The sequence below is a fragment of the Hypanus sabinus genome, chromosome 7 (assembly GCF_030144855.1).
Source record: "Hypanus sabinus isolate sHypSab1 chromosome 7, sHypSab1.hap1, whole genome shotgun sequence".
NCBI lineage: Eukaryota > Metazoa > Chordata > Chondrichthyes > Myliobatiformes > Dasyatidae > Hypanus > Hypanus sabinus.
The window spans coordinates 84,134,153-84,157,630 of record NC_082712.1 but is presented as its reverse complement, the minus strand read 5'-3'; the positions used below and the strand labels follow the sequence as shown (position 1 = coordinate 84,157,630).

General features: G+C 42.4%; 1 protein-coding gene across 1 annotated transcript in view; it reads right to left on the bottom strand.

Moving 5' to 3' along the window:
- Positions 1-23,478, bottom strand: part of LOC132397492 (IgGFc-binding protein-like) — a 238,387-nt gene that overhangs the window by 196,107 nt on the left and 18,802 nt on the right. Inside the window, 9 exon segments of the mRNA XM_059976322.1 lie at positions 385-578; positions 2,590-2,658; positions 6,409-6,477; positions 9,221-9,302; positions 10,937-11,034; positions 14,170-14,334; positions 18,032-18,181; positions 19,700-19,784; positions 22,186-22,448. Of these exon segments, the coding sequence (XP_059832305.1) occupies positions 385-578; positions 2,590-2,658; positions 6,409-6,477; positions 9,221-9,302; positions 10,937-11,034; positions 14,170-14,334; positions 18,032-18,181; positions 19,700-19,784; positions 22,186-22,448 (1,175 nt within the window).

Below are 23,478 nucleotides of genomic sequence, written 5' to 3'. Positions count from 1 at the left end.
AGACAGAGAGATTGTCAGAGAGACAGAGAATTTTCCCACCGTGCACCATTTTATTGTTGGACATTTAAGTGACAAGCCTTAGATACTGAGTACAAATGAAAATCATCAACAAAACATTTTTAGCTTTGTTGAACTATTGCAAACCGTCAGCACCATTATGCAATTAAACACATTATATTCAAAAAAAGTTAATTTCTTGTTTCTCCAAGTTGCTATGTGAGTCAAATAATCTGAAATATATTATGTTCAAACTCAAGTGGTCTACCATACCCTCAGAAAATTTCTGAGAAAGCAACACTTTGGAAAAAAAGTTTGCTGTTTGGTGTAAGACCATGGTTTTTCAATAGGATATTCAGATACACAAGACATTTATAGTTCTAATACCTGATAGTAGGTGCCATTGTGAATACAGCCACACTGATCTGCAGGGACACAGCGGTCTCCTCTCTTGTAGAATCCTTCATTGCAGACACATCCACCGGACACACAGCCACCTGGACAGTCTGGGGTTGGTCTATCACATCGGGGCGAGCATCCTGCCCCACATGGGTCATAGTGAGAGTTTGGTGGGCAAGACCCTGTTAGAGAAAAAAACATAAATGTTGAAGAATTTTTGGAATTTGGAGTTGTTGCCAGGCAACCTCTCACCCTTGCTGAGAGAGAGCCTGTCTGACAGACCGACACAACAGACAGGCCAAGCGGCATCTACAGTAAAGAGTAAACAGACAACAGGACCAAAGTTCAATGCTTGTGGACTGTAGTTTGATGGTCTCTGGATTGAGGTCTCTTTGGGGCTTCTGCTTTTGCTTGCATGTTGGTGGGGTGGGTGGTCAGTGCTTCTGCTGGTGGAGGGGAAGGGGGTGATGATGCTTTTGCTGCTGTTTGTTCAAAGAGGGGGAGGTGGGGCTTTGGGGCTTCTATGAGGTTTCCTTGTTTCATGGATGTCTGTGAGGAAGGCGAATTTCAGGTTGTATACTGTATACCTGCTCTGATAGTAAATGTACATTTGAATCTTTGAAACTTTTGAACCTTTTAAACCCTAGAACAGGGGTTCTCTACCTTTCTTACACCATGGACTCTTACCATTAACCTTGGGGTCCATAAGCCCCAGGTTGGGATTCTCCGCCCCTAGAAGCAGTGGATACGAAGTCAGTAAGTATTTTCAAGGTAGAGATGGAGAGAAATTTGGAAAATTGGGGCAAGTCAAAGGCTGTGAAAGGTAGGCAGGAATATAGGGCAGAGGCCAATGATCAAGGCAGCACATCAATAAATGTTAGAATGTTCTTGGGAGGGTTGAAATTTTCATTTCCTAATACTTTACCTGGATTACAAGGACCAAAGTCAGTTTGTCTTTCCCAAACATTACCATATTCTTCATAAAAAACTTACTACTTTGTCATTAATAAGAATGATCTGGATAATAATGTGGTTAACTGGATCAGCAAATTTGCAGATGACACTAAGATGGGGGTGTAGTGGACAGTGCGGAAGACTATCATGGCTTGTAGAGGGATCTGGATCAGCTGGAAAAAAATGGGCTGAAAAATGCCAGATGGAATTTAATGCAGACAAGTCAAGGACCAACCAGGGTAGGTCTTACAGTGAATGGTAGGGCAGTGAGAAGTGCTATAAAACAAAGGGATCTTGGAATACAATTCATTGAAATTGGCATCACAGGTGGATAGGGTCGTAAAAAAAGCTTTTGGCACACTGGCCTTCATAAATCTAAGTATTGAGGACAGGAGATGGGATGTTATGTTGAAGTTGTATAAGACGTTGGTGAGGCCTAATTTGGAGTATTATGTACAGTTTTGGTCACCTACCTACAGGAAAGATGTAAATAAGGTTGAAAGAATACAGAGAAAGTTTACAAGGATGTTGCCGGATCTGGAGGGCCTGAGTTATAGGGAAAGATTAAATAGGTTATTACTTCATTCCTTAGAATGTGGAAGATTAAGAGGAGATTTGAGGGAGATACATATTTATGAAGGGTATAGTCAGTGTTGCGTCTATGCAACAACATATCAAATAAATAAAAGCACACATGGGAGATGGTTCATGTATTCACATTAGACGAGATAGATTACAATGTGCATGTGTAGACAACAGATCATATGTAGTGTTAAGGGGAGTCGTTGATGTAAAAGAAATCGATTTTATAAATTACAGATAGGGTAAATACATTCAGGCTTTTTCCACTGAGATTGAGTGGGACTACAACCACAGGTCATGGGTTAAGGGTGAAAGGTGAGAAGTTTAAGGGAACATGAGGGGAAACTTCTTCACTCAAAGGGTGGTGAGAGTGTGGAATGAGATACCAGCACATGTGGTGCTTGTTAGCTCGCTTTCAATGTTTAAGAGAAGTTTGGATAGGTACAAGGATAGTAGGGGTATGCAGGGCTATGGTCCTGGTGCAGGTTGTTGGGAGTAGGCAGTTTAAATGGCTTTGCTGTGGATCAGATGGGCCAAAGGGCCTGTTTCTGTGTTGTATTTTGTTATGTATCTATGACTAAGGAGCAGAACCTAATGTCCTCTAATTTCTGGAAAAACACATGATATTTCTTTCCACCGTAGATATTCTGGGCTCACCTGGTTTTGTGGTCTGTTGAGTTGTGGTGGTTTTTGGACCAGTTAGTGATGCAGTGGTTGTTGTGGAATCTGTATTTTAAAACAAAAGTTAAATATTAAATAAATGGATACTTCGTATGAGTTACACACTGGAATGTATTCAAGGTGTTTGTTTTAATCAGGGAATGGTTTAAACTCTGCTAGCTCTGATGACATATTCAAGTTTGCTGAATACACCTCTGTCATAGGCCAAAACAACAGCATCTCCTCCATGATCTGCACTTTGCCCCCTGCTCTACTCACTTTACACTTATGCCTGTGTGGCTAAGCAGTTTCTACGTCATATTCAAGATTGCTGATGACAACACTGTTGTTGGCCAACTGAAAGGTGATGATGAATCAGCATATAGGAGGGAGATTGAAAATCTGGCTGAGTGGTACCTCAACAGCTCAATGTCAGCAAGACCAAGGAGATGATTATTGACTTCAGGAGAAGGAAACCAGAAGTCATTGAAGGATCAGAGGTAGAGAGGGTCAGTACCTTTAAATGCTTTGGTGTTATTATTTCGGGGGACCTGTCCTGAGCCTGGCACTTACAAAGAAAGCACAGCAGTGCCTCTACTTCCTAAGGAGTTTGTGGAGATTCAGCATGACATCTAAAACTTTGACAAACTTCTATGGATGTGTAGTGCGGAATATATTGACTTGTGCATCACAGCCTGGTATGGAAACACAGCCTCTGAGTGGAAGATCCTACAAAAAGTAGTGGATATTACCCAGTCAATCCCTTCCAACCATTGAGCACATATACATGGAGCTCTGTTGTGGGAAAACAGCATCCATCACCAGGAACCCCCAGGGACATGTTCTCTTCTTGTTGCTGCTATCAGGAAGAAGCTACAGGACTCACACCACCAGGTTCAGGAACAGTTACTACTCCTCAACCGTCAGACTCTTCAATCAAAGTGGATAACTTCACTCCCGTCCTGATGAAGGGTCTCGGCCTGAAACGTCGACAGTGCTTCTCCTTATTGATGCTGCCTGGCCTGCTGTGTTCCACCAGCATTTTGTGTGTGTTGTTTGAATTTCCAGCATCTGCAGGTTTCCTAGTGTTAACTCACTCAGCTTCACTTGCCCCATCATTGAAATGTTCCCACAACCAATGGACTCATTTTCCAAGATTCTTCATCTCATATTCTTTATATTGTTTATTTATTATTATTACTTCTCCTTTTGGAGTTGCACAGTTTGTTGTCTTCTACAATCTGATTGAACGCTCAAGTTTGGCAGTCTTTTATTTATTCTGTTATAGCTATTATTCTCTATATGGGCACAAGAAAATGAATCTCAGGGTATTTAATGGTGACATATATATACTTTGATAATAAATTTACTTTGAACTTTAAATATGGGAATGAATTACAAGTGGAGAAGTGTGGTCTGTTTATATGAGGGAATGGTAACCTGGAGTCAGTCCTAGGCTAGAATCATAACAAGGATGTGGGATGGTTTATACGTGGACCATAACAGGACTGTGTTAGCACAATGCAAATAAGGGGTGTGATAGGACTGGAGAGAGTTCAGGGAAAATTGTTTCCAGAACTGCAAATTTATACGTATGAAGAGCAATTGATAAAGTTGCTGTTGTTTTCTGCAAAACAGTGAGGGGAGATTCAATTCAGGTCCATAAGACTGAGATCTGCTCATCTTATTTAGTAAGGACCTACTTCTCTCAGCAGAGGGCAATACCTAAAGTAGCAGAAAGATTAGTGGTGACTGCCGCAGGAAGTGATAGAAGTTTGGAACTTACTGCCTAGAGGTTTGTCGGAGGCATGAACTGGACGGTGTGATGCTGCTGTTTGCATCAGAGAGGCTTCAGAGGAGTTGGACCGTGACAGAGGTATGCAGTCTAATAGTGATTGATTGTCTTAATCACTTTTCTTTTGATCGCAAGATCCTTCTGGTTATTGGCAATGTGGAATGCTGCAAGTCTGATTTATTGGTGGACATGAGGGGCAGAAGGCGAGGGAACTGAGTGGTCTCGTTTGTAGCGAGAACTAGGCCTCAAGCTGCAGTGTTGCCAATTTACAGCTGCCAAGAGAGAGGTGTCAGAGCCGGTGCACTCCACCAGGGGCAGTGTGGTGCAGTATCCAAGCTGGAGTCAGTGCTGCTCTCCAGTGTTCACTTGGCAGAAGATGAGCTGTATTATGGTTGAATGCAGGGTGATGGGCGTTCTTAATGACGGACACTGCCTTTTTGAGGCACCGCTCCTTGAAGATATCCCGGAAGCTGGAGGAGGCTAATGCCTATGATGGAATTGGCAGAGTTTACAACTTTCCGCAGCTTTTTAGAATTCTGAGCAGCACCCACCACACCCTTTACACCACCCTTCCCATATCAGGCAGTGATACAACTACGAGGAAATCTGCAGATGCTGGAAATTCAAGCAACACACACAAAATGCTGGTGGAACACTGCAGGCCAGGCAGCATCTATAGGGAGAAGTGCTGTCGATGTTTCGGGCCAAGACCCTTCATCACGACTAACTGAAAGGAAAGATAGTAAGAGATTTGAAAGTAGGAGGGGGAGGGGGAAATGCGAAATGATAGGAGAGGACTGGAGGGGGTGGGGTGAAGCTGAGAGCCAGAAGGGTGATTGGCAAAAGGGATACAGAGCTAGAGAAGGGAAAGGATCATGGGACGGGAGGCCTACGGAGAAAGAAAGGGGGAAGGGAGCAGCAGAGGGAGATGGAGAACAGGTGCTATAAACTTCTTTCGATCTACCCGATGCAAAGACACCACGTACTACGGTGAAAGTAACTTTAACTCTTTATTAGCAAGTTACTCGAGAGAACTCTCCTTAAGTACTCTCTCTTGGAGGCTGCTTTAAGGGTCTCTGCCTCCTGAAGCAAATACAGTTCTTTTTATATCATGCAGTCACGTACACAGATACATGTGGGTTCACCCCCGCTTAGTTTCTCTACAGATGAGTATTGTTAATGTAATCAGTCATAAATTATTCGTAGAACAGTTTTAATTGCTACTATGTCTGGATACAGACATGCACAAGCCCACCACCCAAAGTCTGCTGCCCTTGTAAATAGTCACTCCCTTCAATCACTTATCTTGCAGGTGCCATAAGAGACACAAGGCACAATCTTTTTCTCACACCAAGGCTACTGTCACCCGCTCAGCTTATCTTATGGGAAAGCATTTGTACATTTATACTTTTTTCGCAAGTTCAGCTTATCTTATGGGAAAACATTTGTGCATTTATACTCTTTTTCTCAAGCTCATAGCTGCTATGACCTTTAAAAAATAGCCAGAGTCACAAGTGGCCTAAGAGATGCTAACTTCTTAATATTACACAGGCAGAGTGAAGAGCAGAGAGAGAAAAAGAACTAAATATATCAGGGATGGGGTAAGAAGGGGAGAGGCATTAACGAAAGTTAGAGAAGTCAATGTTCATGCCATCAGGTTGGAGGCTACCCAGCCGGTATATAAGCTGTTGTTCCTCCAGCCTGAGTGTGGATTCATCTTGACAGTAGAGGAGGCCATGGGTAGACATATCAGAATAGGAATAGGACGTGGAATTAGTGATACAACTAGTTAGAATACACTCCATGGTACCTATTTCCAATTGAATCTTATGGTGTCCTTTCTTTATTGAGGACTTATGTTCTTATTTTCACGTGGAGACATACTCCCTGCATCCATTCTCCCAAAAATATCCTTTAGGTTTTTAAAGACGTCATTTACACCCTTCAATGTTTTCTTGAAAATTAACAGATCCAGTTTCTGATCCTTTCCTATTATCGATGCTGTTGCATTGAGTTCTTACCTGGAGCTGTAGATCGTTTGGTTGTGCTGGTCTGTGGGGTGGTCAGAGGTGGTTTGGTGGTTGTAGAAACTGTAAAAGAAAATACTTAAAATGTCATAAGAGAAGTAATATTTAAAATTAAGTATTAACAAAACAAGTTCCAGAATCTGAGACTGTTTAGAAGACCTTTTAATACATGGGAGCATGACACGGTTATCAATAAGAGTTTTGAATTATCAAGTTGAAAGTAAATTTTGTTATCAAAGTACAATTAGTTCACCGTATACAACCCTGGGATTCATTTTCCTGTGGGTATGCTCAATAATTCTATGGAATAGTAACTATAATAGGATCAATGAAAGATCAACCGGAGTGCAGAAGACAACAAACTGTGCAAATGCAAATATAAATAAATAGCAATAAATAACGAGAACATGAGGTAATGAGATAAAGAGACCTTGAAGTGAGACCATTGGTTGTGAGAACATCTCAATGGATGGGCAAGTGAGTCACCTTTTGTTCAAGAGCCTGATGGTTGTGGGGTAGTAACTGACCCTGGACCTGGGGGTGCGAGCCTTGAGGCCTTTGTACTCTCTACCCAATGGCAGCAGTGAGAAAAGAGAATGCCCTGGGTGCTGAGGATCTCTGATGATGAATGTTGCTTTTCTATGGCAATGTTTCGTGTAGATGTGCTCTGTGGTTGGGAGGGCTTTACCCATGATGGACTGGGCTATATCCATTGTCTTTTGTAGGATTTTCCATTCAAAGGCATTAGTGTTTCCATAATGAGCACACCTAGATTGGAAAATTACTAATTGAAATCTAGCTAATTGAATGCTTAACATTTCATTAAACAGATAGTTGAGTGTGGATCACAAGTTGAGTGTTCCAGAGTTTGTGGTAGAGGAATTATTTTATGAATACTGAAGTATATAGAATGCTGGTGGGAAAGTATGAAACTGAGGTATATAAATGGACTAAGAACTAAGCCTATCCATATACCTCCTCCCTTACCTCCATTCAGGGCCCTCCAGGCCCCTCACCTGCAAACCTGCTGGGGTGCCCATTGTGTCCAGTGCTCTCAATGCAGCCTGGTGAGACCTGCCGTGAATCGGGGGATCACTTCATCAAGCTCCTCCATCCGCCAAAAGTGGGACTTACCAGTGGGCAGAAGTCTTAATTCCCTTTCCCATTCCCATTCTGAAGTGTCAGTTCATGGCCCCCTCTTGTGCCAAGATGAGGCCACCCTCAGGGGAGGTGCAACACCTTATATTCTATCTGGATACCTCCTACCCGATGGCATAAATATTGATTTCACCTTCTGGTAAACACATTTCCCCTCCACTATTGCCCACTCTGATGATTTACTTCTTCTCATCTGCCTATTACTCCAGGCTGAGTCCCATCCTTCCCTTTTTCCTATGGTCCACTCTCCTCTTCCATACAATTCCTCTCTCTCCTCTTCCTACCCACCTGGCTTGTGTGTTGCTTTAGATCTCCAGTGGCTGCAGATATTCTTGTGCACATGTATTTTCCTTGGAACACAAGAGTCCGCAGTTGTTGGAATCTGGAGCTAAAACAAAAAACAAACTGCTGGAGGAGTTGCCAGACACCGTAAGTGGGCTGAGCAACATATATTGTGGTTGAGGGGGAATTAGGGAGGAATTTTTTGACATTTTTGATTGAGACCAATTGGCCTCTCAAAGTCTAATAGTAAGTGATCAGTTTAAGCCACACAAAAGCTGGAGGAACTCAGCAGGTCAGGCAGCATTTATGGAAAAGAGTAAACATTCAACATTTCGGGACCCTTTTTCAGGACTGAGCAGGAAGGGAGGTGACACAATAAGGAGGTGGGAGGAGGGGAAGAAGGATAGCTAGGTTGAGACCCTTTTTCAGGACTGAGCAGGAAGTGGGGGTGACACAATAAGAAGGTGGAAGGAGGGGAAGGAGGATAGCTGGAAGGTGATAGGTGAAGCCAGGTGGGTGGGAAAGTTAAAGGAGAGGCGATAGGCAGGTGAGAAGAGGCAAGAGGCCAAAGGGGGAATAGAAGAAGAGGTGAGGGAGAGGGAATTTTGTTTTAACTGGAAGGAGAAGTCGATATTCATGCCATCAGGTTGGAGGCTACCCTGATGGAATATAAGGTGTTGCTCCTCCACACTGAGTGGCTTCAGCTTGGCACATGTCGGAATGGGAACTGGAATTAAACTATTTTGGCACCAGGAAGTTCCGCCTTTGGTGGATGAAGTACAGGTGCTCAACAAAGTGGTCCCCAATTTATGACGGTCTCACCAATGTAGAGCAGGCTGCATCTGGAGTCCTGGACAAATAGACGACACCAACAGGTCAAGTGTTGCCTCGCCTGGAAGGACTGTTTGTGGCCCTGAATGGAGGTGAAAGAGGAGGTGAATGGGTAGGTGTAGCTCTTGGGGCACTTGCAGGGATAAGTGCCGGGAGGGAAATCAGAGGAGAGAGTCGAATTGGCAAGGGAATCACTGCGGGAGCGATCCCTGTGGAATCCAGAGAGGGGGTGTAGGTAAAGGTATGTTTAGCGTTAGGATTTAGTGAACATGTTATAATGAATAAGCTCCTTTGATTGCATTTATAACAATATCTTTTAAAGGTTTGACCGACTATACTTCAAAGAATTTAATTGACCCATTTATATATAGTATGGTGTTTTTCTTGCGGGCAATATTCTAAGTACTGGATGATGTTGAGTATTGTAGTTGTACTAGAATGCATACAGTGCTGCGGTATATATTGTGTGATACCTCCCACATTTAGTAGAGGTTCTACATTAACATTTTATGAAACATTGGAGAATCAATCTAACCTGGTTGGCATCTTGCAATACACACACTGTCCACTGCGATGTCAGACTCTGGAGTTTCCCCACGGACTGCTTCAATAACAAACTGCAAGGGAATGCACTGTTCAGTGAGTTCCTTTGTACTCTACTGGCTTTGTGGAATTAATTTATAGTGTTAATTATTCCCTGTTAGAATAGGGAAAAACAGCACCCTCATCAATTGGCTTTTTACAAACATTTGTATCATGCGTTCTCCCTGTGAGGCCGTGGGTTTCCTCCCACAGTCCAAAGCTACACCAGTTGGTAAGTTAATTGGTCATTGTACATTGTCCTACGATTAGGCTAGGAAAAAATTGGAGGTTGTAGGGTGTTGTGGTTTGAAGGGCTGGAAGGGTCTGCTTTGCGCTGTATCTCAATAAAATTTTAAAAACCTTCAATTCTACTTTCTCCCAAATTTCTCAGTCCCACCTTCCCCAGATATCCCTCATTCTCCTTGCCATAATCTCACATGTCTCTCAGAGTCTTAGACATATATAACGTTTTATCAGAGACTGTGTGTTTTTTTGCTTGCTATTTTGAATGTGCTGTGTATGTTTTTCACCTTGGCCCCAGACAAACACTGGTTTGTTCAGCTGTGTCCTTGTATGGTTGAATGATAATTAAACTTGATTTGATTTGATTTTGATTGGATTTGATTCCAGATCTTTCAATACCATCAACTGTATTATCTGAATTTTATTCCCATTTCCCCCTCCATATTCTCCCAGCTCTGCTTTCTACAAATGGATAATCTTTTCCCTGCATGGGGGATGTGGGGAACGGTTTGACTCCGTCACACGGGGGATGTGGGGAATGGTTTGACTCCGTCACACGGGGGATGTGGGGAACGGTTTGGGTCCGACACACAGGGGATGTGGGGAACGGTTTGACTCCGTCACACAGGGGATGTGGGGAACGGTTTGACTCCGTCACACAGGGGACACCACAAAGCTGGAGACCTTTTAATGTTCTTCAGCCTTTATTTTGTTCTTTGTCTTCTCAATGTCAAACCTGAGGCCCATTGGTGAAGTGAACATTGGGGGACAAACGCTAAGGACCCACATCTTTCTCAAAGGAAGTTATTCCTTTATCTATTCCGCGTTAATGCAGCTGGTTCCTTAAGGTTGTCATAGCCGGCGGTGGTCATGGGAACAAGCTCACTCTATCTGTTAAATGCTCCCAGTGGCATGTGCCTCAGGTAGCTTCTGACAACCAAGCCCAGCTCTTGCTCTTCACATGTAGTTTAGCTAGTGAGCCTGATGGAACTGTTTCAACTGACAGGAGAAGGGGCAAAGGTGGGTTTGCTGGTGCCTTAAACCTGTTGCTTCAGGTAGAAGGGACTCTTGGGCCATGGTTGGCATCTCATCTAGGAGAAGGAAAGCTCTGATCTCAAACCTCCACTGCTTTGTGCCTATACCCACTCATGGCAAAGGCTTAGGGAGTAAACCCAGAGGGGAAAAACCTGGAGCTGGAGTCCCTAACCCAGCCCTACATTGACTTCAACGTTGACTAGCAACTCCTGTGATGCTGCTGGTACCAAACTGAATTGGACCCTGTTGTTCCTTTGGGTTGATCAGATGCGTGGAGAGGGACAGCTTGCTACATGTTGTACTGACCTGGCCTATGTACCTAGACAGCTAGGATGCAACATCCTTGACCGACAGAAGCATACTAATATAAATGCGCGGAGTGTGGACCCACCTGAACTTGAGCTTTCCCTCTGTAAGTGGCTTTGGCCAGTTTCCATCCTGGCAGTTGGTTTCCAGTGAGGGAGAAGAGTGGATCGCCCAATTTATCTCCTATTGATCAAAACACAGAATAAGTTGAAGAAACTTTATAAAACTGTGGTTAGGCTGCATCAGGAGTATTGTATACTGTCTGGTCACCCCACTACAGGAGGGATGTTGAGGCTTTGGAGAGGGTGCAGAAGAGTTTATCAGGATGCTGCCTGGTTTACAAGATTATGAGAGGCATAGATAGAGTGGACAGGGGGTTATCTGTTCCCCCGGGGAGAAATGTCTAATACCAGAGGGCATGCATTGAAGGTGAGAGGGGGTAGGTTCAATGGGGAAGTGAGGGGTAAATTTTTTACTCAGAGAGCGGTAGATGCCTGGAATGTGCTGCCTGGTATGGTGGTAGAGGCAAATACATTAGAGGCTTTGAAGAGACACTTAGGTAGGCACATGGACATGAGAAAGATGGAGGGATATGGACATAGTGTAGGTAGGAGGGATTAGTGTTTGGGTGTTTGATTTGCTTTTCAGCTGCTTTGGCACAACGTTGTGGGCTGAATGGCCTGTTCTGGTGCAGTATTCTTCTATGTTCTATAAAATGGATGAATATGAGGTTGGTGTGATGAGCATCCATGCTGGGCAAATTAAGAAACTGGGAGACTTCTATAGGCTCCCAAAAGAGGGGTTTTGTTCTGGACAGAAAGGCCATTGATTGAAAGTTGCTGGGACTCTGGTCGTTCATAACCCATGTCAGTGAGCTTGCTAATGATACAGAGCTGGGAGGCGGTGAGAGTTGTGAGGAAGGGGCTCAAAGTTCAAAGTTAAAAGTACACATATGTCACCCTAGACAATCCTGAGATTCATTTTCTTGTGGGCGTACTCAGCAAATCTATAGAATAGTAACGATAACAGAATCAATGAAAGACCACCCAACTAGGGTGTTCATCCAGAGTGCAGAAGACAACAAATTGTGCAAATAAAAAAGAAATAATAATAATAATAATAATAATAATAAAAAGCAATAAATATCCAGAACATGAAATGATGTCCATAAAAGTGATTCTATTGGTAGTGGGAACATTTCAACAATGGGGTAAGTGAAGTTGAGTGAAGTTATCCCCTTTGGTTCAAGAGCCTGGTGGTAATAACTGTTCCTGAAACTGGTGGTGTGAGACGTGAGGCTCCTGTGCCTTTTTCTTTCTTCTATTTATAGACTAATTAAATAAGTATATGAGTACATTGTTGATATATAGAGTGGAACAGACTCAGAAAAACTGGGATTGGACAGCCTGAAAAGTGTTAATTCTGATGAACAGTCCCACCGTGATAATACTTCCCAGCTGCTAGACCATTGTGTGGGTTAAAGGAATCAGGAGCATTGGAGAGAGTGTGGTATTTGTAGGCCACAAGTCATGTGGTGCAACTTGTAAAATGGTGCCCAATAGAGAGGCAACAGATCGAGAAAGAACAGAATGAACTCAAAGTAAATTTATTATCAAAGTACATATGTCATCATATACAACCCTGAGATTCATTTTCCTATGGAGATACTCAGCAAATTTATAGAATAATAACTATAACAGGATCAATGAAAGATCAACTGGACTGCAGAAGACAGCAAAATGTGCAAATGCAAATATAAATAAATAGCAATAAATAATGGGAACATGAGATAGAGTTAAGAGTCCTTAAAGTGAGATCATTGGTTGTGGGAAACATCTCAATGGATGGGCAAGTGAGTGTAGTTACCCCTTTTATTCAAGAGCTTGATGAATGTGGGTAACTGTTCTTGGTGTGAGTCCTGAGGCTCTTGCACTTTCTACCTGGTGGCAGCAGCAAGAAAAGAGCCTGGTGGAGCTCCCTGATGACGGATGTTGCTTTCTACCTGTGTGGTGGAACTCCCTGATGACGGATGTTGCTTTCTACCTGTGTGGTGGAGCTCCCTGATGACGGATGTTGCTTTCTACCTGTGTGGTGGAGCTCCCTGATGACGGATGTTCCTTTCTCCCTGTGTGGTGGAGCTCCCTGATGACCGATGTTGCTTTCTACCTGTGTGGTGGAACTCCCTGATGACGGATGTTCCTTTCTACCTGTGTGGTGGAGCTCCCTGATGACGGATGTTGCTTTCTACCTGTGTGGTGGAGCTCCCTGATGACGGATGTTGCTTTCTACCTGTGTGGTGGAGCTCCCTGATGACGGATGTTCCTTTCTACCTGTGTGGTGGAGCTCCCTGATGACGGATGTTGCTTTCTACCTGTGTGGTGGAGCTCCCTGATGACGGATGTTGCTTTCTACCTGTGTGGTGGAGCTCCCTGATGACGAGTGTTGCTTTCTACCTGTGTGGTGGAGCTCCCTGATGACGGATGTTCCTTTCTACCTGTGAGGTGGAGCTCCCTGATGACGGATGTTCCTTTCTACCTGTGAGGTGGAGCTCCCTGATGACGGATGTTGCTTTCTACCTGTGTGGTGGAACTCCCTGATGACGGATGTTCCTTTCTACCTGTGTGGTGGAGCTCCCTGATGACGGATGTTGCTTTCTACCTGTGTGGTGGAACTCCCTGATGACGGATGTTGCTTTCTACCTGTGTGGTGGAACTCCCTGATGACGGATGTTGCTTTCTACCTGTGTGGTGGAACTCCCTGATGACGAGTGTTGCTTTCTACCTGTGTGGTGGAACTCCCTGATGACGGATGTTGCTTTCTACCTGTGTGGTGGAACTCCCTGATGACGGATGTTGCTTTCTACCTGTGTGGTGGAGCTCCCTGATGACGAGTGTTGCTTTCTACCTGTGTGGTGGAGCTCCCTGATGACGAGTGTTGCTTTCTACCTGCGTGGTGGAGCTCCCTGATGACGAGTGTTGCTTTCTACCTGTGTGGTGGAGCTCCCTGATGACGAGTGTTGCTTTCTACCTGTGTGGTGGAGCTCCCTGATGATGGATGTTCCTTTCTACCTGTGTGGTGGAGCTCCCTGATGATGGATGTTCCTTTCTACCTGTGTGGTGGAGCTCCCTGATGACGGATGTTCCTTTCCTGCGATAATGCTTCATGGAATGGTGGTGCTCAATAGTGGGGAGGGCTTTTCCCATGATATACTGGGTCAAATTCACTAGGATTTTCTATTTAAAGACATTTGCGTCTCTTTCCTTGCTGTCCAATTCAGAACAACCCCACTCCGATTTCTCAAACCTGTTGATTACTTGCCTTGTTTCACTGCATAAACATTTAACTCCATTTTGGTTGCTGTTCCATACATGAAATAGTGGAACCTCAATGTGAGGCAATTATTGCAATGAACCATTGGGCTTCTCAAGTGTGATCGGTCACCGGGCACGGTCACAGTTGAATCCATCAACATGTAGTAACCAACTGTAATAAAGGACAAAATGAAAGGTGTCAAATCTGGAAGTATGTAACCACCTAGCAATGACACAAAGATGATCTGTGCTACAAAAGAAAGTATTTGAGGCTGTTCAGCCCCTCTAGTCTGTTTTATCATTCAATAGATTGTAGTCTTTTATCTCAGCACCAATTCTCTACATTAATCTTGTAACTCTTGGTTTCTTTAGTATCCAAAAACAGGGAAACCTGGACAGTATTGTAATGCTTTACAGTACAGGCAGCCAGGTTGGATTCTCACCGCTGCCTGTAAGGAGTTTGTACATTTGTTAGGCACGTGATGGAAGATGGAGCGATATGGACATGGTGTAGGGAGGAGAGATTAGTGTTTGGGTGTTTCTTAAATTTTTTGTTTGTTTGTTTGTTTATTTATTTATTTATTTTTAAATTGTCTTTTTTAATACATTTTCTACATCTCTACAGATAAAAAATAACCCAGATCGAAATTAAGAGCATTAATACAGTGCAAAAATAAACATACAATAATTATATAATACAAAAGAAGATAATTGAGAAAGCACCCAAATTGAAGATATGTAAAATGAGTATCCTCCCCAAGCCCTGCAACAAAAAAAACTCCAGACCAACCAAAACACAATATAGAGAGTATGCATCAGGACATACAAACCCCCAAAACTGTAACTACATTTAGCAACAGAAGATATTGATGCCTACTACCAAAAAAAACGGAGCTGAAAGCAAGGGACAGAAAAAAAAACCTTAGTTAAGAGGAAGGTTATGAAAGTACTCAATAAAAGCTCACCAGACCTAATGGAACTTTGTATCCGAATTAAGAACTGAATAATGAACTTTTTCAAGGTCTCGGCAGGACATAATATCATTAAGCCATTGAGCATGCTTGGGCGGGGCAACATCTCTCCATCTAAGGAGGATTAAACGTCTAGCCAGGATATCTAGCAAAAGATAATATTTGACACTTGGTCGAACTCAGGCGTAAATCTGTCTCACCCAAAAAACCGAACAAAGCAATTAAAGGGTTAGGTTCTAGGTGGTGATTCAGAATATAAGATAACATTGTGAAGACATCTTTCCAAAATTTCTCCAAGCTAGGACAAAACCAGTACATATGAATAAGAGAGGCCTTTTGCCCCTTTTGCATTTATCACAAAGAGGACTAATATTAGGGTAAAATCGAGATAGTTTAGATTTAGACATATGGGCTCTATGAACAATCTTAAACTGTAAAAGGCAATAGCGAGCACAAAGAGAGGTTGAATTAACTGATTTGAGAATTGAGTCCCAAGTCTCATCAGATAAGGAGATATTTAAATCATTCTCCCAATCCATTCTAATTTTATCCACAGGGGCACGCCGTAAGGATGCTAATTTATCACGAATAAATGATATTAAACCTTTACCTAGTGGATTAATAGAAAGAAAGAAATCCATAACATTTTTCTCAGGCATTTCAGGGAAGTTAGGAATTAAAGGATTAATAAAGTGTCTAATTTGGAGATATGTAAAAAAATGAGCATTGGGCAGATTGAACTTAGCAGAGAGCTGTTGAAAAGATTCAAAGCGATTGTCAATAAAAAGATCTTCAAAATGTCTAATGCCCTTCCTATACCAATCATGGAATGCTGAATCATATGTAGTAGGTAAAAAAAAAGGTGATTATATAAGATAGGGCTAGAAAAGGAAACCATAAAATTTCCTAAATTGAGCCCATATACGCAAAATGTGTCTAACAAGAGGATTAACAATTAATCTGGACAAGCTACGAGGGAGTACAGAGCCAAGAATTGCAAAGATAGATAAATCTTTAGTGGAACTCAACTCCATTGCCACCCAATTAGGGCACTCGGGTTGGCCATGGAAAAAAGACCAAAAGGTAGCACAACGTATATTGGCTGCCCATTAATATAAACGAAAGTTAGGTAAAGCCATGCCACCCTCTTTTTTAGATTTTTGGAGATAAACTTTATTAATTCTAGAGCGCTTATTCTTCCACAGATGTGACAAAATAATAGAGTCTAAAGAATCAAAAAAAGATTTAGGAATAAAAATTGGGATTGATTGAAATAAATATAAAAGTTTAGGGAGAACATACATTTTAACAACATTAATACGACCTACCAAAGACATAGATAGAGGTGACCATTGTAACAGACTCTTTTATAGTATATGAAAGATTGGCAAAATTTTCACGCAAGAGATCTTTAAACTTCCTTGTGACTGTAATCCCAAAATAAGTAAATTGATTATGAACTACTTTAAAAGAGAAATCACGAAATGTTAATTCTTGTGCTTCTTTATTAATTGGGAAAAGTTCGCTCTTATGTAAATTAAGTTTATAGCCAGAGAACTGGCTAAACTGATCAAGAAGTGAAAACGTTGGAGGTAAGGATGTAGACGGATTTGAGAGAAAGAGTAATAAGTCATCAGCATAGAGAGAAACTTTATGCTCAACACCCCCTCTCCAAATCCTGGTCAATTCAGGACAATTTCGAAATGCTATCGCCAAAGGTTCTATAGCCAAATCAGAGAAAGGGACTTAAAGGGCATCCCTGACGGGTGCCACGTTTGAGGTTAAATAACTGGGATTTCTGAAAATTAGTCAAAACAGAGGAAGTAGGACACAAATACAGCAATTTGATCCAAGAGATAAAACTTCGACCAAAGTCAAATTTTTCTAAAACTGCAAAAAGGTAGTTCCACTCTATACGATCAAATGCTTTCTCCGCATCGAGGGAAATAACACATTCAGGAATCCCAGTTGGAGGTGAATATAAAATGTTAAATAAATGCCTAATGTTAAAGAAAGGAAGACGGCTTTTAATAAAACCAGTTTGATCATCAGAAATAATAGAGGGAATAACAGTTTCTAATCTATATGCCAAAGCTTTGGCCAAGATTTTAACATCAACATTAAGCAAAGAAATCGGCCTATATGAGGAACACTCTGTTGGGTCTTTGTGTTTGGGTGTTTTTGATTTGCTTTTTAGCTGGTTCAGCACAACATTGTGGGCCGAATGGCCTGTTCCTGTGCGGTACTCTTCTATGTTCTAGTTCTCCCTGTGGCTGTGTGGGTTTCCTCTGGGTGCTCTGGTTTACTCCCACTGTCCAAAGATGTGCCAATTGGTGGATTAATTGGTCATTGTAAATTGTCCTGTGGTTAGGCTCAGGTTAGCTTGGAGGATTGCTGGGTGCTGTGGCTCAAAAGGCCATAAAAGCCTTTTCCACACTCGATCTCAATGAATGGGTTAGGTTAGTGGGTAACCTTTTCTCATTCAAATAATTTCTCATTCACATCTAAAATAGGATGATTAATAAATTTAAGAGACTGCTTTCAGGGGTAGCTGATTAAAGGGCCATTGTTATGAAAAATAATTGGCATACAAAATGGAAGCACTTGCCTTGGAGGCATTTTAATTTTGCAAATAATAATCATGTGACACAAATTTTAAAATGTTTTAGAAACAACAGTGTTTAGGCAATATTGGTGGAAAGCGAAACAGTTAACGATTCAAATCGAAGATCCTTCATCAAGGTCCAGTGAGTGTTTCCCACACTTATAGTTTTAATCATGTGACGTGTCTATTCACATTTTCATTTTGAATTCCATTCTTATCTATCTCCCTAAAGTAATTGTTCACTTAAAATTGCACAAGCATTAACATTCTGATTTGAATTATGGATTCCTTACATCCAGGTTTGGAATAGTCATCATCTGGTCCAGAGTTCTCTGTGTCTGTCTGTCCAGTCCATTGATCGAAAGGCACCAGGGGTGGATTCTGTTCGGTGGTCCAACCACAAAGATCCCCAGGCTCATCAAAGTTGCAGCTGTTAATACAATCTGTTTTGAGGCAAAGAAAGGTAAATTTATCCTCATCCTCCAAGTTAATGCTACAGGGAGAATAGTTATCACTAACATAGGATTATACAATTTATTCTCTCATCATCATCATTATGTGCTGTGTAATATGACACAAGCGATCATGTTATCATGACCTTGATTGTTCTCAGCAAATTTTTCTGCAGGAAGCGGCTTGCCATTGCTTTCTTCTGGGCAATGTCTTTACAAAACGGGTGCCCCCCACCCCCACCCTCAGTCGTTGTCAATACTCATTAGAAATTGCCTCTTCTCATTCTTCTGAATTCCAGTGAATACAGGCCTGGAGCCATCAAATGCTCTTCATATGACAAGCCTTTCAATCCCAGAATCATTTTCGTGAACCACTTTTGAGCCCTTTCCAAAATCAGCACATCCCTTTCTTAGATAAGGGGCCCAGAACTGCTCGCAATACTCTAAATGAGGCCTCACCAGTACTTCCTAAAGACTCAACATTACATCTTTGATTATCTATGTGTACCCAATAAAGCAGATGAGGTCTTGGTATGACAACTTATTCAAAAGCAATTGCAAAGTTACATCAATGTACCATTTGTTATAAATCCAGTAAGGGTCAGTGTTGTGACCACACATTGCACATAAGAACATAAGAAATAGGAACAGGGGTAGGCCATCTGGCCCGTCGAACTTGCTCCACTATTCAATAACTGACCAAGGACTCATCTCCACCTACTTGCCTTTTCCTCATAACCCTTAATCCCTCTACTTTGCAAAAATCTATCCAACCTGGTCTTAAATATATTCATTGAGGTATCCTCCATTGCTTCACTGGGCAGAGAATTTCACAGATTCACCAGTCTCTGAGAAAAGCAGCTCCTCCTCATCTCAGTCTTAAATCTACTTCCCCGAATCTTGAGGCAATGTCCCCTAATTCTAGTCTCACCTACCAGTGGAAACAACTTTCCTGCTTCCATCTTAACTATCCCTTTCATAATTTTGTATGTTTCTATAAGATCTCCTTTCATCCTTCTGAATTCCAGAAAGCAAAGCCCCAGGTGACTTCTCATAGTCTAACCTCCTCATCTCTGGAATCAACCCGGTGAACCTCCTCTGCACCACCTCCAAAGCCGGTATATCTTTCTTTCTCTTTAGGCACTGTGCAGACAGAATAATATCAGAGTCAACACAGAGGCATCAGGAAGATTGAAAGAGCTAGCTCGTAACCCTGAAACTAGGATAAGGATGTTTAAAATGTTTTAAAATATTCTTACTTTGAAAATAGATGATTAAAGGCAAAGTGGTTGAAGTTTCTGAAATAAAGTAGGTGGAGGTGATAATTTGAGTAAAAACCAATCTGCAAACTCCGAAAGAAAATTGGATCAACTGCTAATTCAATTGGAAATAGGCTCTGGGAATCAGAAAGTGGCAAGATTAGACCTTGGATCCAAGAGGGAGTTGGATGAGGATGATTGCTTTGAGGAGGGAAAAAGAAAGTTAAGGTATTTCTGGAAGGTAATTTACCTGAGCAGGGTCCAGTCCTGATCTTGATATTATCCACGGCTGTGTCACCTGATGCAGTGGAGCCTCGAACAGATTCAAAGATAACCTGCCATATTGAAGGAATGATGTCAAACACAACTGGTACAAGTCCACAGAATAATACAATAAGTTTAGGATAAAATTACTGTCCAAGGATGACAATAAAATAATGTCAGGGTGCTGTAATTGACTACAGCTCAGCATTTAATGCCTTCTTTCCAACAGTTCTGATCAAAAAGCTCCGGAACCTGAATCTCCATCCCTCCCTCTGAAACTGGATAACTGACTTCCTCACCGGAAGACCACAATCTGTGCAGGGAAGTGCAGAGACCCAGGTTCTGGAGCTTTTTGATCAGAGCTGTGAGCTAACATCTCCACCTCGCTGATAATCAACAGTGGCATACGTCAAGCAAGTGTGCTTAACCCACTGCGCTACTCTCTCTACACCCATGACTTTGTAGCTAGGTCCAGCTCAAATGCCATCTATAAATTTGCTGATAATACAACCATTGTCAGAGTATCAGATGGTGACAAGAGGGCGTACAGGAGTGAGATATATCAACTATTGGGTGGTACTGCAGCAACAACCTTGCACTCAACTTCAGGAAGTCCAAAGAATTGATTGTGGACTTCAGAAAAGGTAAGACAAGGGAGCACACACCAGTCCTCATCGAGGGAATAGAAGTAGAGGGAGTGAGCAATTCCAAGTTCCTGGGTGTCAATATCTCTGAGGATCTAACTTGGACCCAACATATCGATGCAGCTACAAAGAAGGAACAACAGTATCTATATTTCATTAGGGGTTGAGAAGATCTGGTATGTCTTCAAAAACACTCAAAAATTTCTACAGATATACCATGGGGAGCTTTGTAACTTGCTGCATCACAGTCTGCTATGGGGGGAGGGGGTCTACTGCACAGGATCGAAGCTGCAGAGAGTTGTAAACTCAGTCAGTTCTATCATGGGCACTGGCCTCCAAGACATCTTCAAGGAGTGACGCCTTGAGGGTGTCCTTAATGATGGACCCTGAGTCTCCATCATTAAGGACACCCATCACCTAGGGCATGCCCTCTTCTCATTGCTACCATCAAACTTGAAGGCACACACTCAGTGATTCAGGAACAGTTTCTTTCTCTCTGCCTTCCAATTTCTGAATGAACGTTGAACCCATGAACACTACACCACTACTGTTTTTAAATTTCTATTTTTGCGCTACTTATTTAACTATTATATTTTTTCTATAATTCACAGATTGTTTTCTGTTATTTTGCAAAGCTTTGTACTGCTGCCACAAAGTCAACAAATTTTACAACATATGCCAGTGATATAAACCTGATTCTGATTGGATATTTGTTTGTTTTGTGCTGTGTCATATGACGTGGGTGATCATGGCTGATATATTATTCCTCTCAACCCCATTCTCCTGCCTTCTCCCTGTAATCTTTATTAATTTTAGAACCCTTTCTAATCTGCCTAAATGACTCATAAACAAAAGCTTTTCACAATATCCTGATACACCATCGTCATTACTATGTGATGTGGGTGATCATGGTCTTTCCATGACCAAGATTGTTCTTGGCAAATTCAACAGAAGCGGTTTGCCATTGCCTTCTTCTGGGCAGTGTCTTTACAGGACGGGTGGCACCAGCCATTATCAATACTCTTCAGAGATTGTCTGCCTGACGTCAGTGGTCACATAACCAGGACTTGTGATATGCACCAGCTGCTCATACGACCATCCACCATCTGCTCCCATGGCTTCACATGACCCTAATTTGGTGAAGGTGGGTGTGGGGGTGCGAGCACTAAGCAGGTGTTACACCTTGCCCAAGGCTTACGGAGGGAAGGAGTTCCTGAAACATTGTTTAGTAGAGACATCTCTCCAACCAGCTGCCCAAAAGGAACAGGATATTATTTCAGGTCAAATATTAGTTTAAAGTTGTTGGAATAGCTGTTGGATTTCCCAGTAAAATTCTCTTTTGTATTTACCTGTTGGAACAGCCCACTGTATTATTCAAAGGTACCTCATTTATTGGTACACCGCTCATATCACTTCCAAGACACCACAACCTTGACGTAGGGTTTGGAGGCTTGCACGCCTCAGTGACCTGGAGAGCGATGTTGACTGGAGTCTGTTTCGGCTCTTGGTGGGGTCACCCATGCCGAACAGGTCAAAGGGCAGAGGCCAGGCTAAGAGTGATCCACCTGTCCTCCAGGTTCGGTGGTACTGCTCAGGGCGAAAAACCCTGAATGGTAAAACTAAACTGTTAAGGAAACAACATTGAAGAAGCTTTCTATATCTATGTGCAATGGTATAGACAGGCAGAGGTGGAGGACCTGCAATGCTGCCCTAAATGCCAGAGGTATAAAGGGGAGAAAAAAAAACTCATATCAACAACTGTAGCACCTTAATAGAATTCAGTATGGGAGCTTGTACTGGGGAATAGTCCACTTTTACAAACCCTTACCTTGATATTTGTTGGGGTCTTGAATGAGTGGTCAATCATTCCATGTAGCCAGGATGCACTCTGAAAGCCAGTTTTACTCCATATCTGCTTTTCAGTGGAAGACTCCTTCAGATACACCTTCAGAGCATTATCAAAATCTGTCCCATACATGTAGTACTGGAACTCCACACACACTTCCCCAGACACTGTCAGGGTCGGACTGTCCAGCCTCACAAACTGACCTTTACTGAAGTTATCAGCTTCTTGATAGATGTAATAACCAGCTGCAATGGAATCAGAATCAGGTTTAATATCACTGACATATGTTGTGAAATTTGTAGACATTACGGCAGCAGTACAATGAAATACATAATAAGAAAAAAGTCATGAATTACATATATTAGTGAAATTCATGGCTTTTCATTAAATAGCATTACTTAATGAAATAGCATTAAATAGTTATATTAAGTAGTGGTTCCCAAGTTTGTCATAGCTGGGTGTGGTAGTGGGGATAAGCCCCCACTACCTATAAAGTGCCCCAAATGGCTTGCTTCACTAATACCCTCTGACAACCAGGTCCAACTCCTAGCCTTCACATGTGGCTTAGCTACTAGGCCTGGCGGAACTGTTTCTACTGACGAGAAGGGGCAAAGGTGAACCACCGGTGCCTCAAAACCAGTTGTTTCGGGCAGGTGAGGCACGTCAGCCTTGGATGGCAGCCCACCTAGGAGAAGGAAAGCTCTGATTTCAAACCTCCGCTGCCTTGTGGTCATACCCCCCCATGGAAACGGCTTCAGGAGTAAACCCCAAGGAAGAAATCCAGAGCCGGGTCCCTAAGGCAGTTTGATGTTGTTTACAACTTCACTCTGGCAACCTCTGCAATGACACTGGTGCCAATCTGTTTTGGCACTTGCCCTTCCCTTGGACTACATCAGTGACGTGCATGGGCAACAGCCGGTTCTTTAAATCTTCCCACCCATGCTTGCATCCTGGAGAGGACATAGCCAACCAGGGGCACAAACCCATGATCCCCTGGGATTGACAGCTGCCTGCTATATTAAGTGGGTAAATTAAATAGTTAGTGCAAAAATGGAAATTAAAAAAAAGTAATGAGGTAGAGTTCATGGGTTCAATGTCCATTCAGAAATCAGATGGCAGACGGGAAGAAACTGTTCATGAATCGTTGACTGTGTGCCATCAGGCTTCTGTACCTCCTTCCTGATGGTAGCAATTAGATGGGGGTGATGGGGTTCTTAGTAATGGATATTGCCTTTCTGAGGCATCGTTCTTCAAAGATGTCCTGGACACTATGGA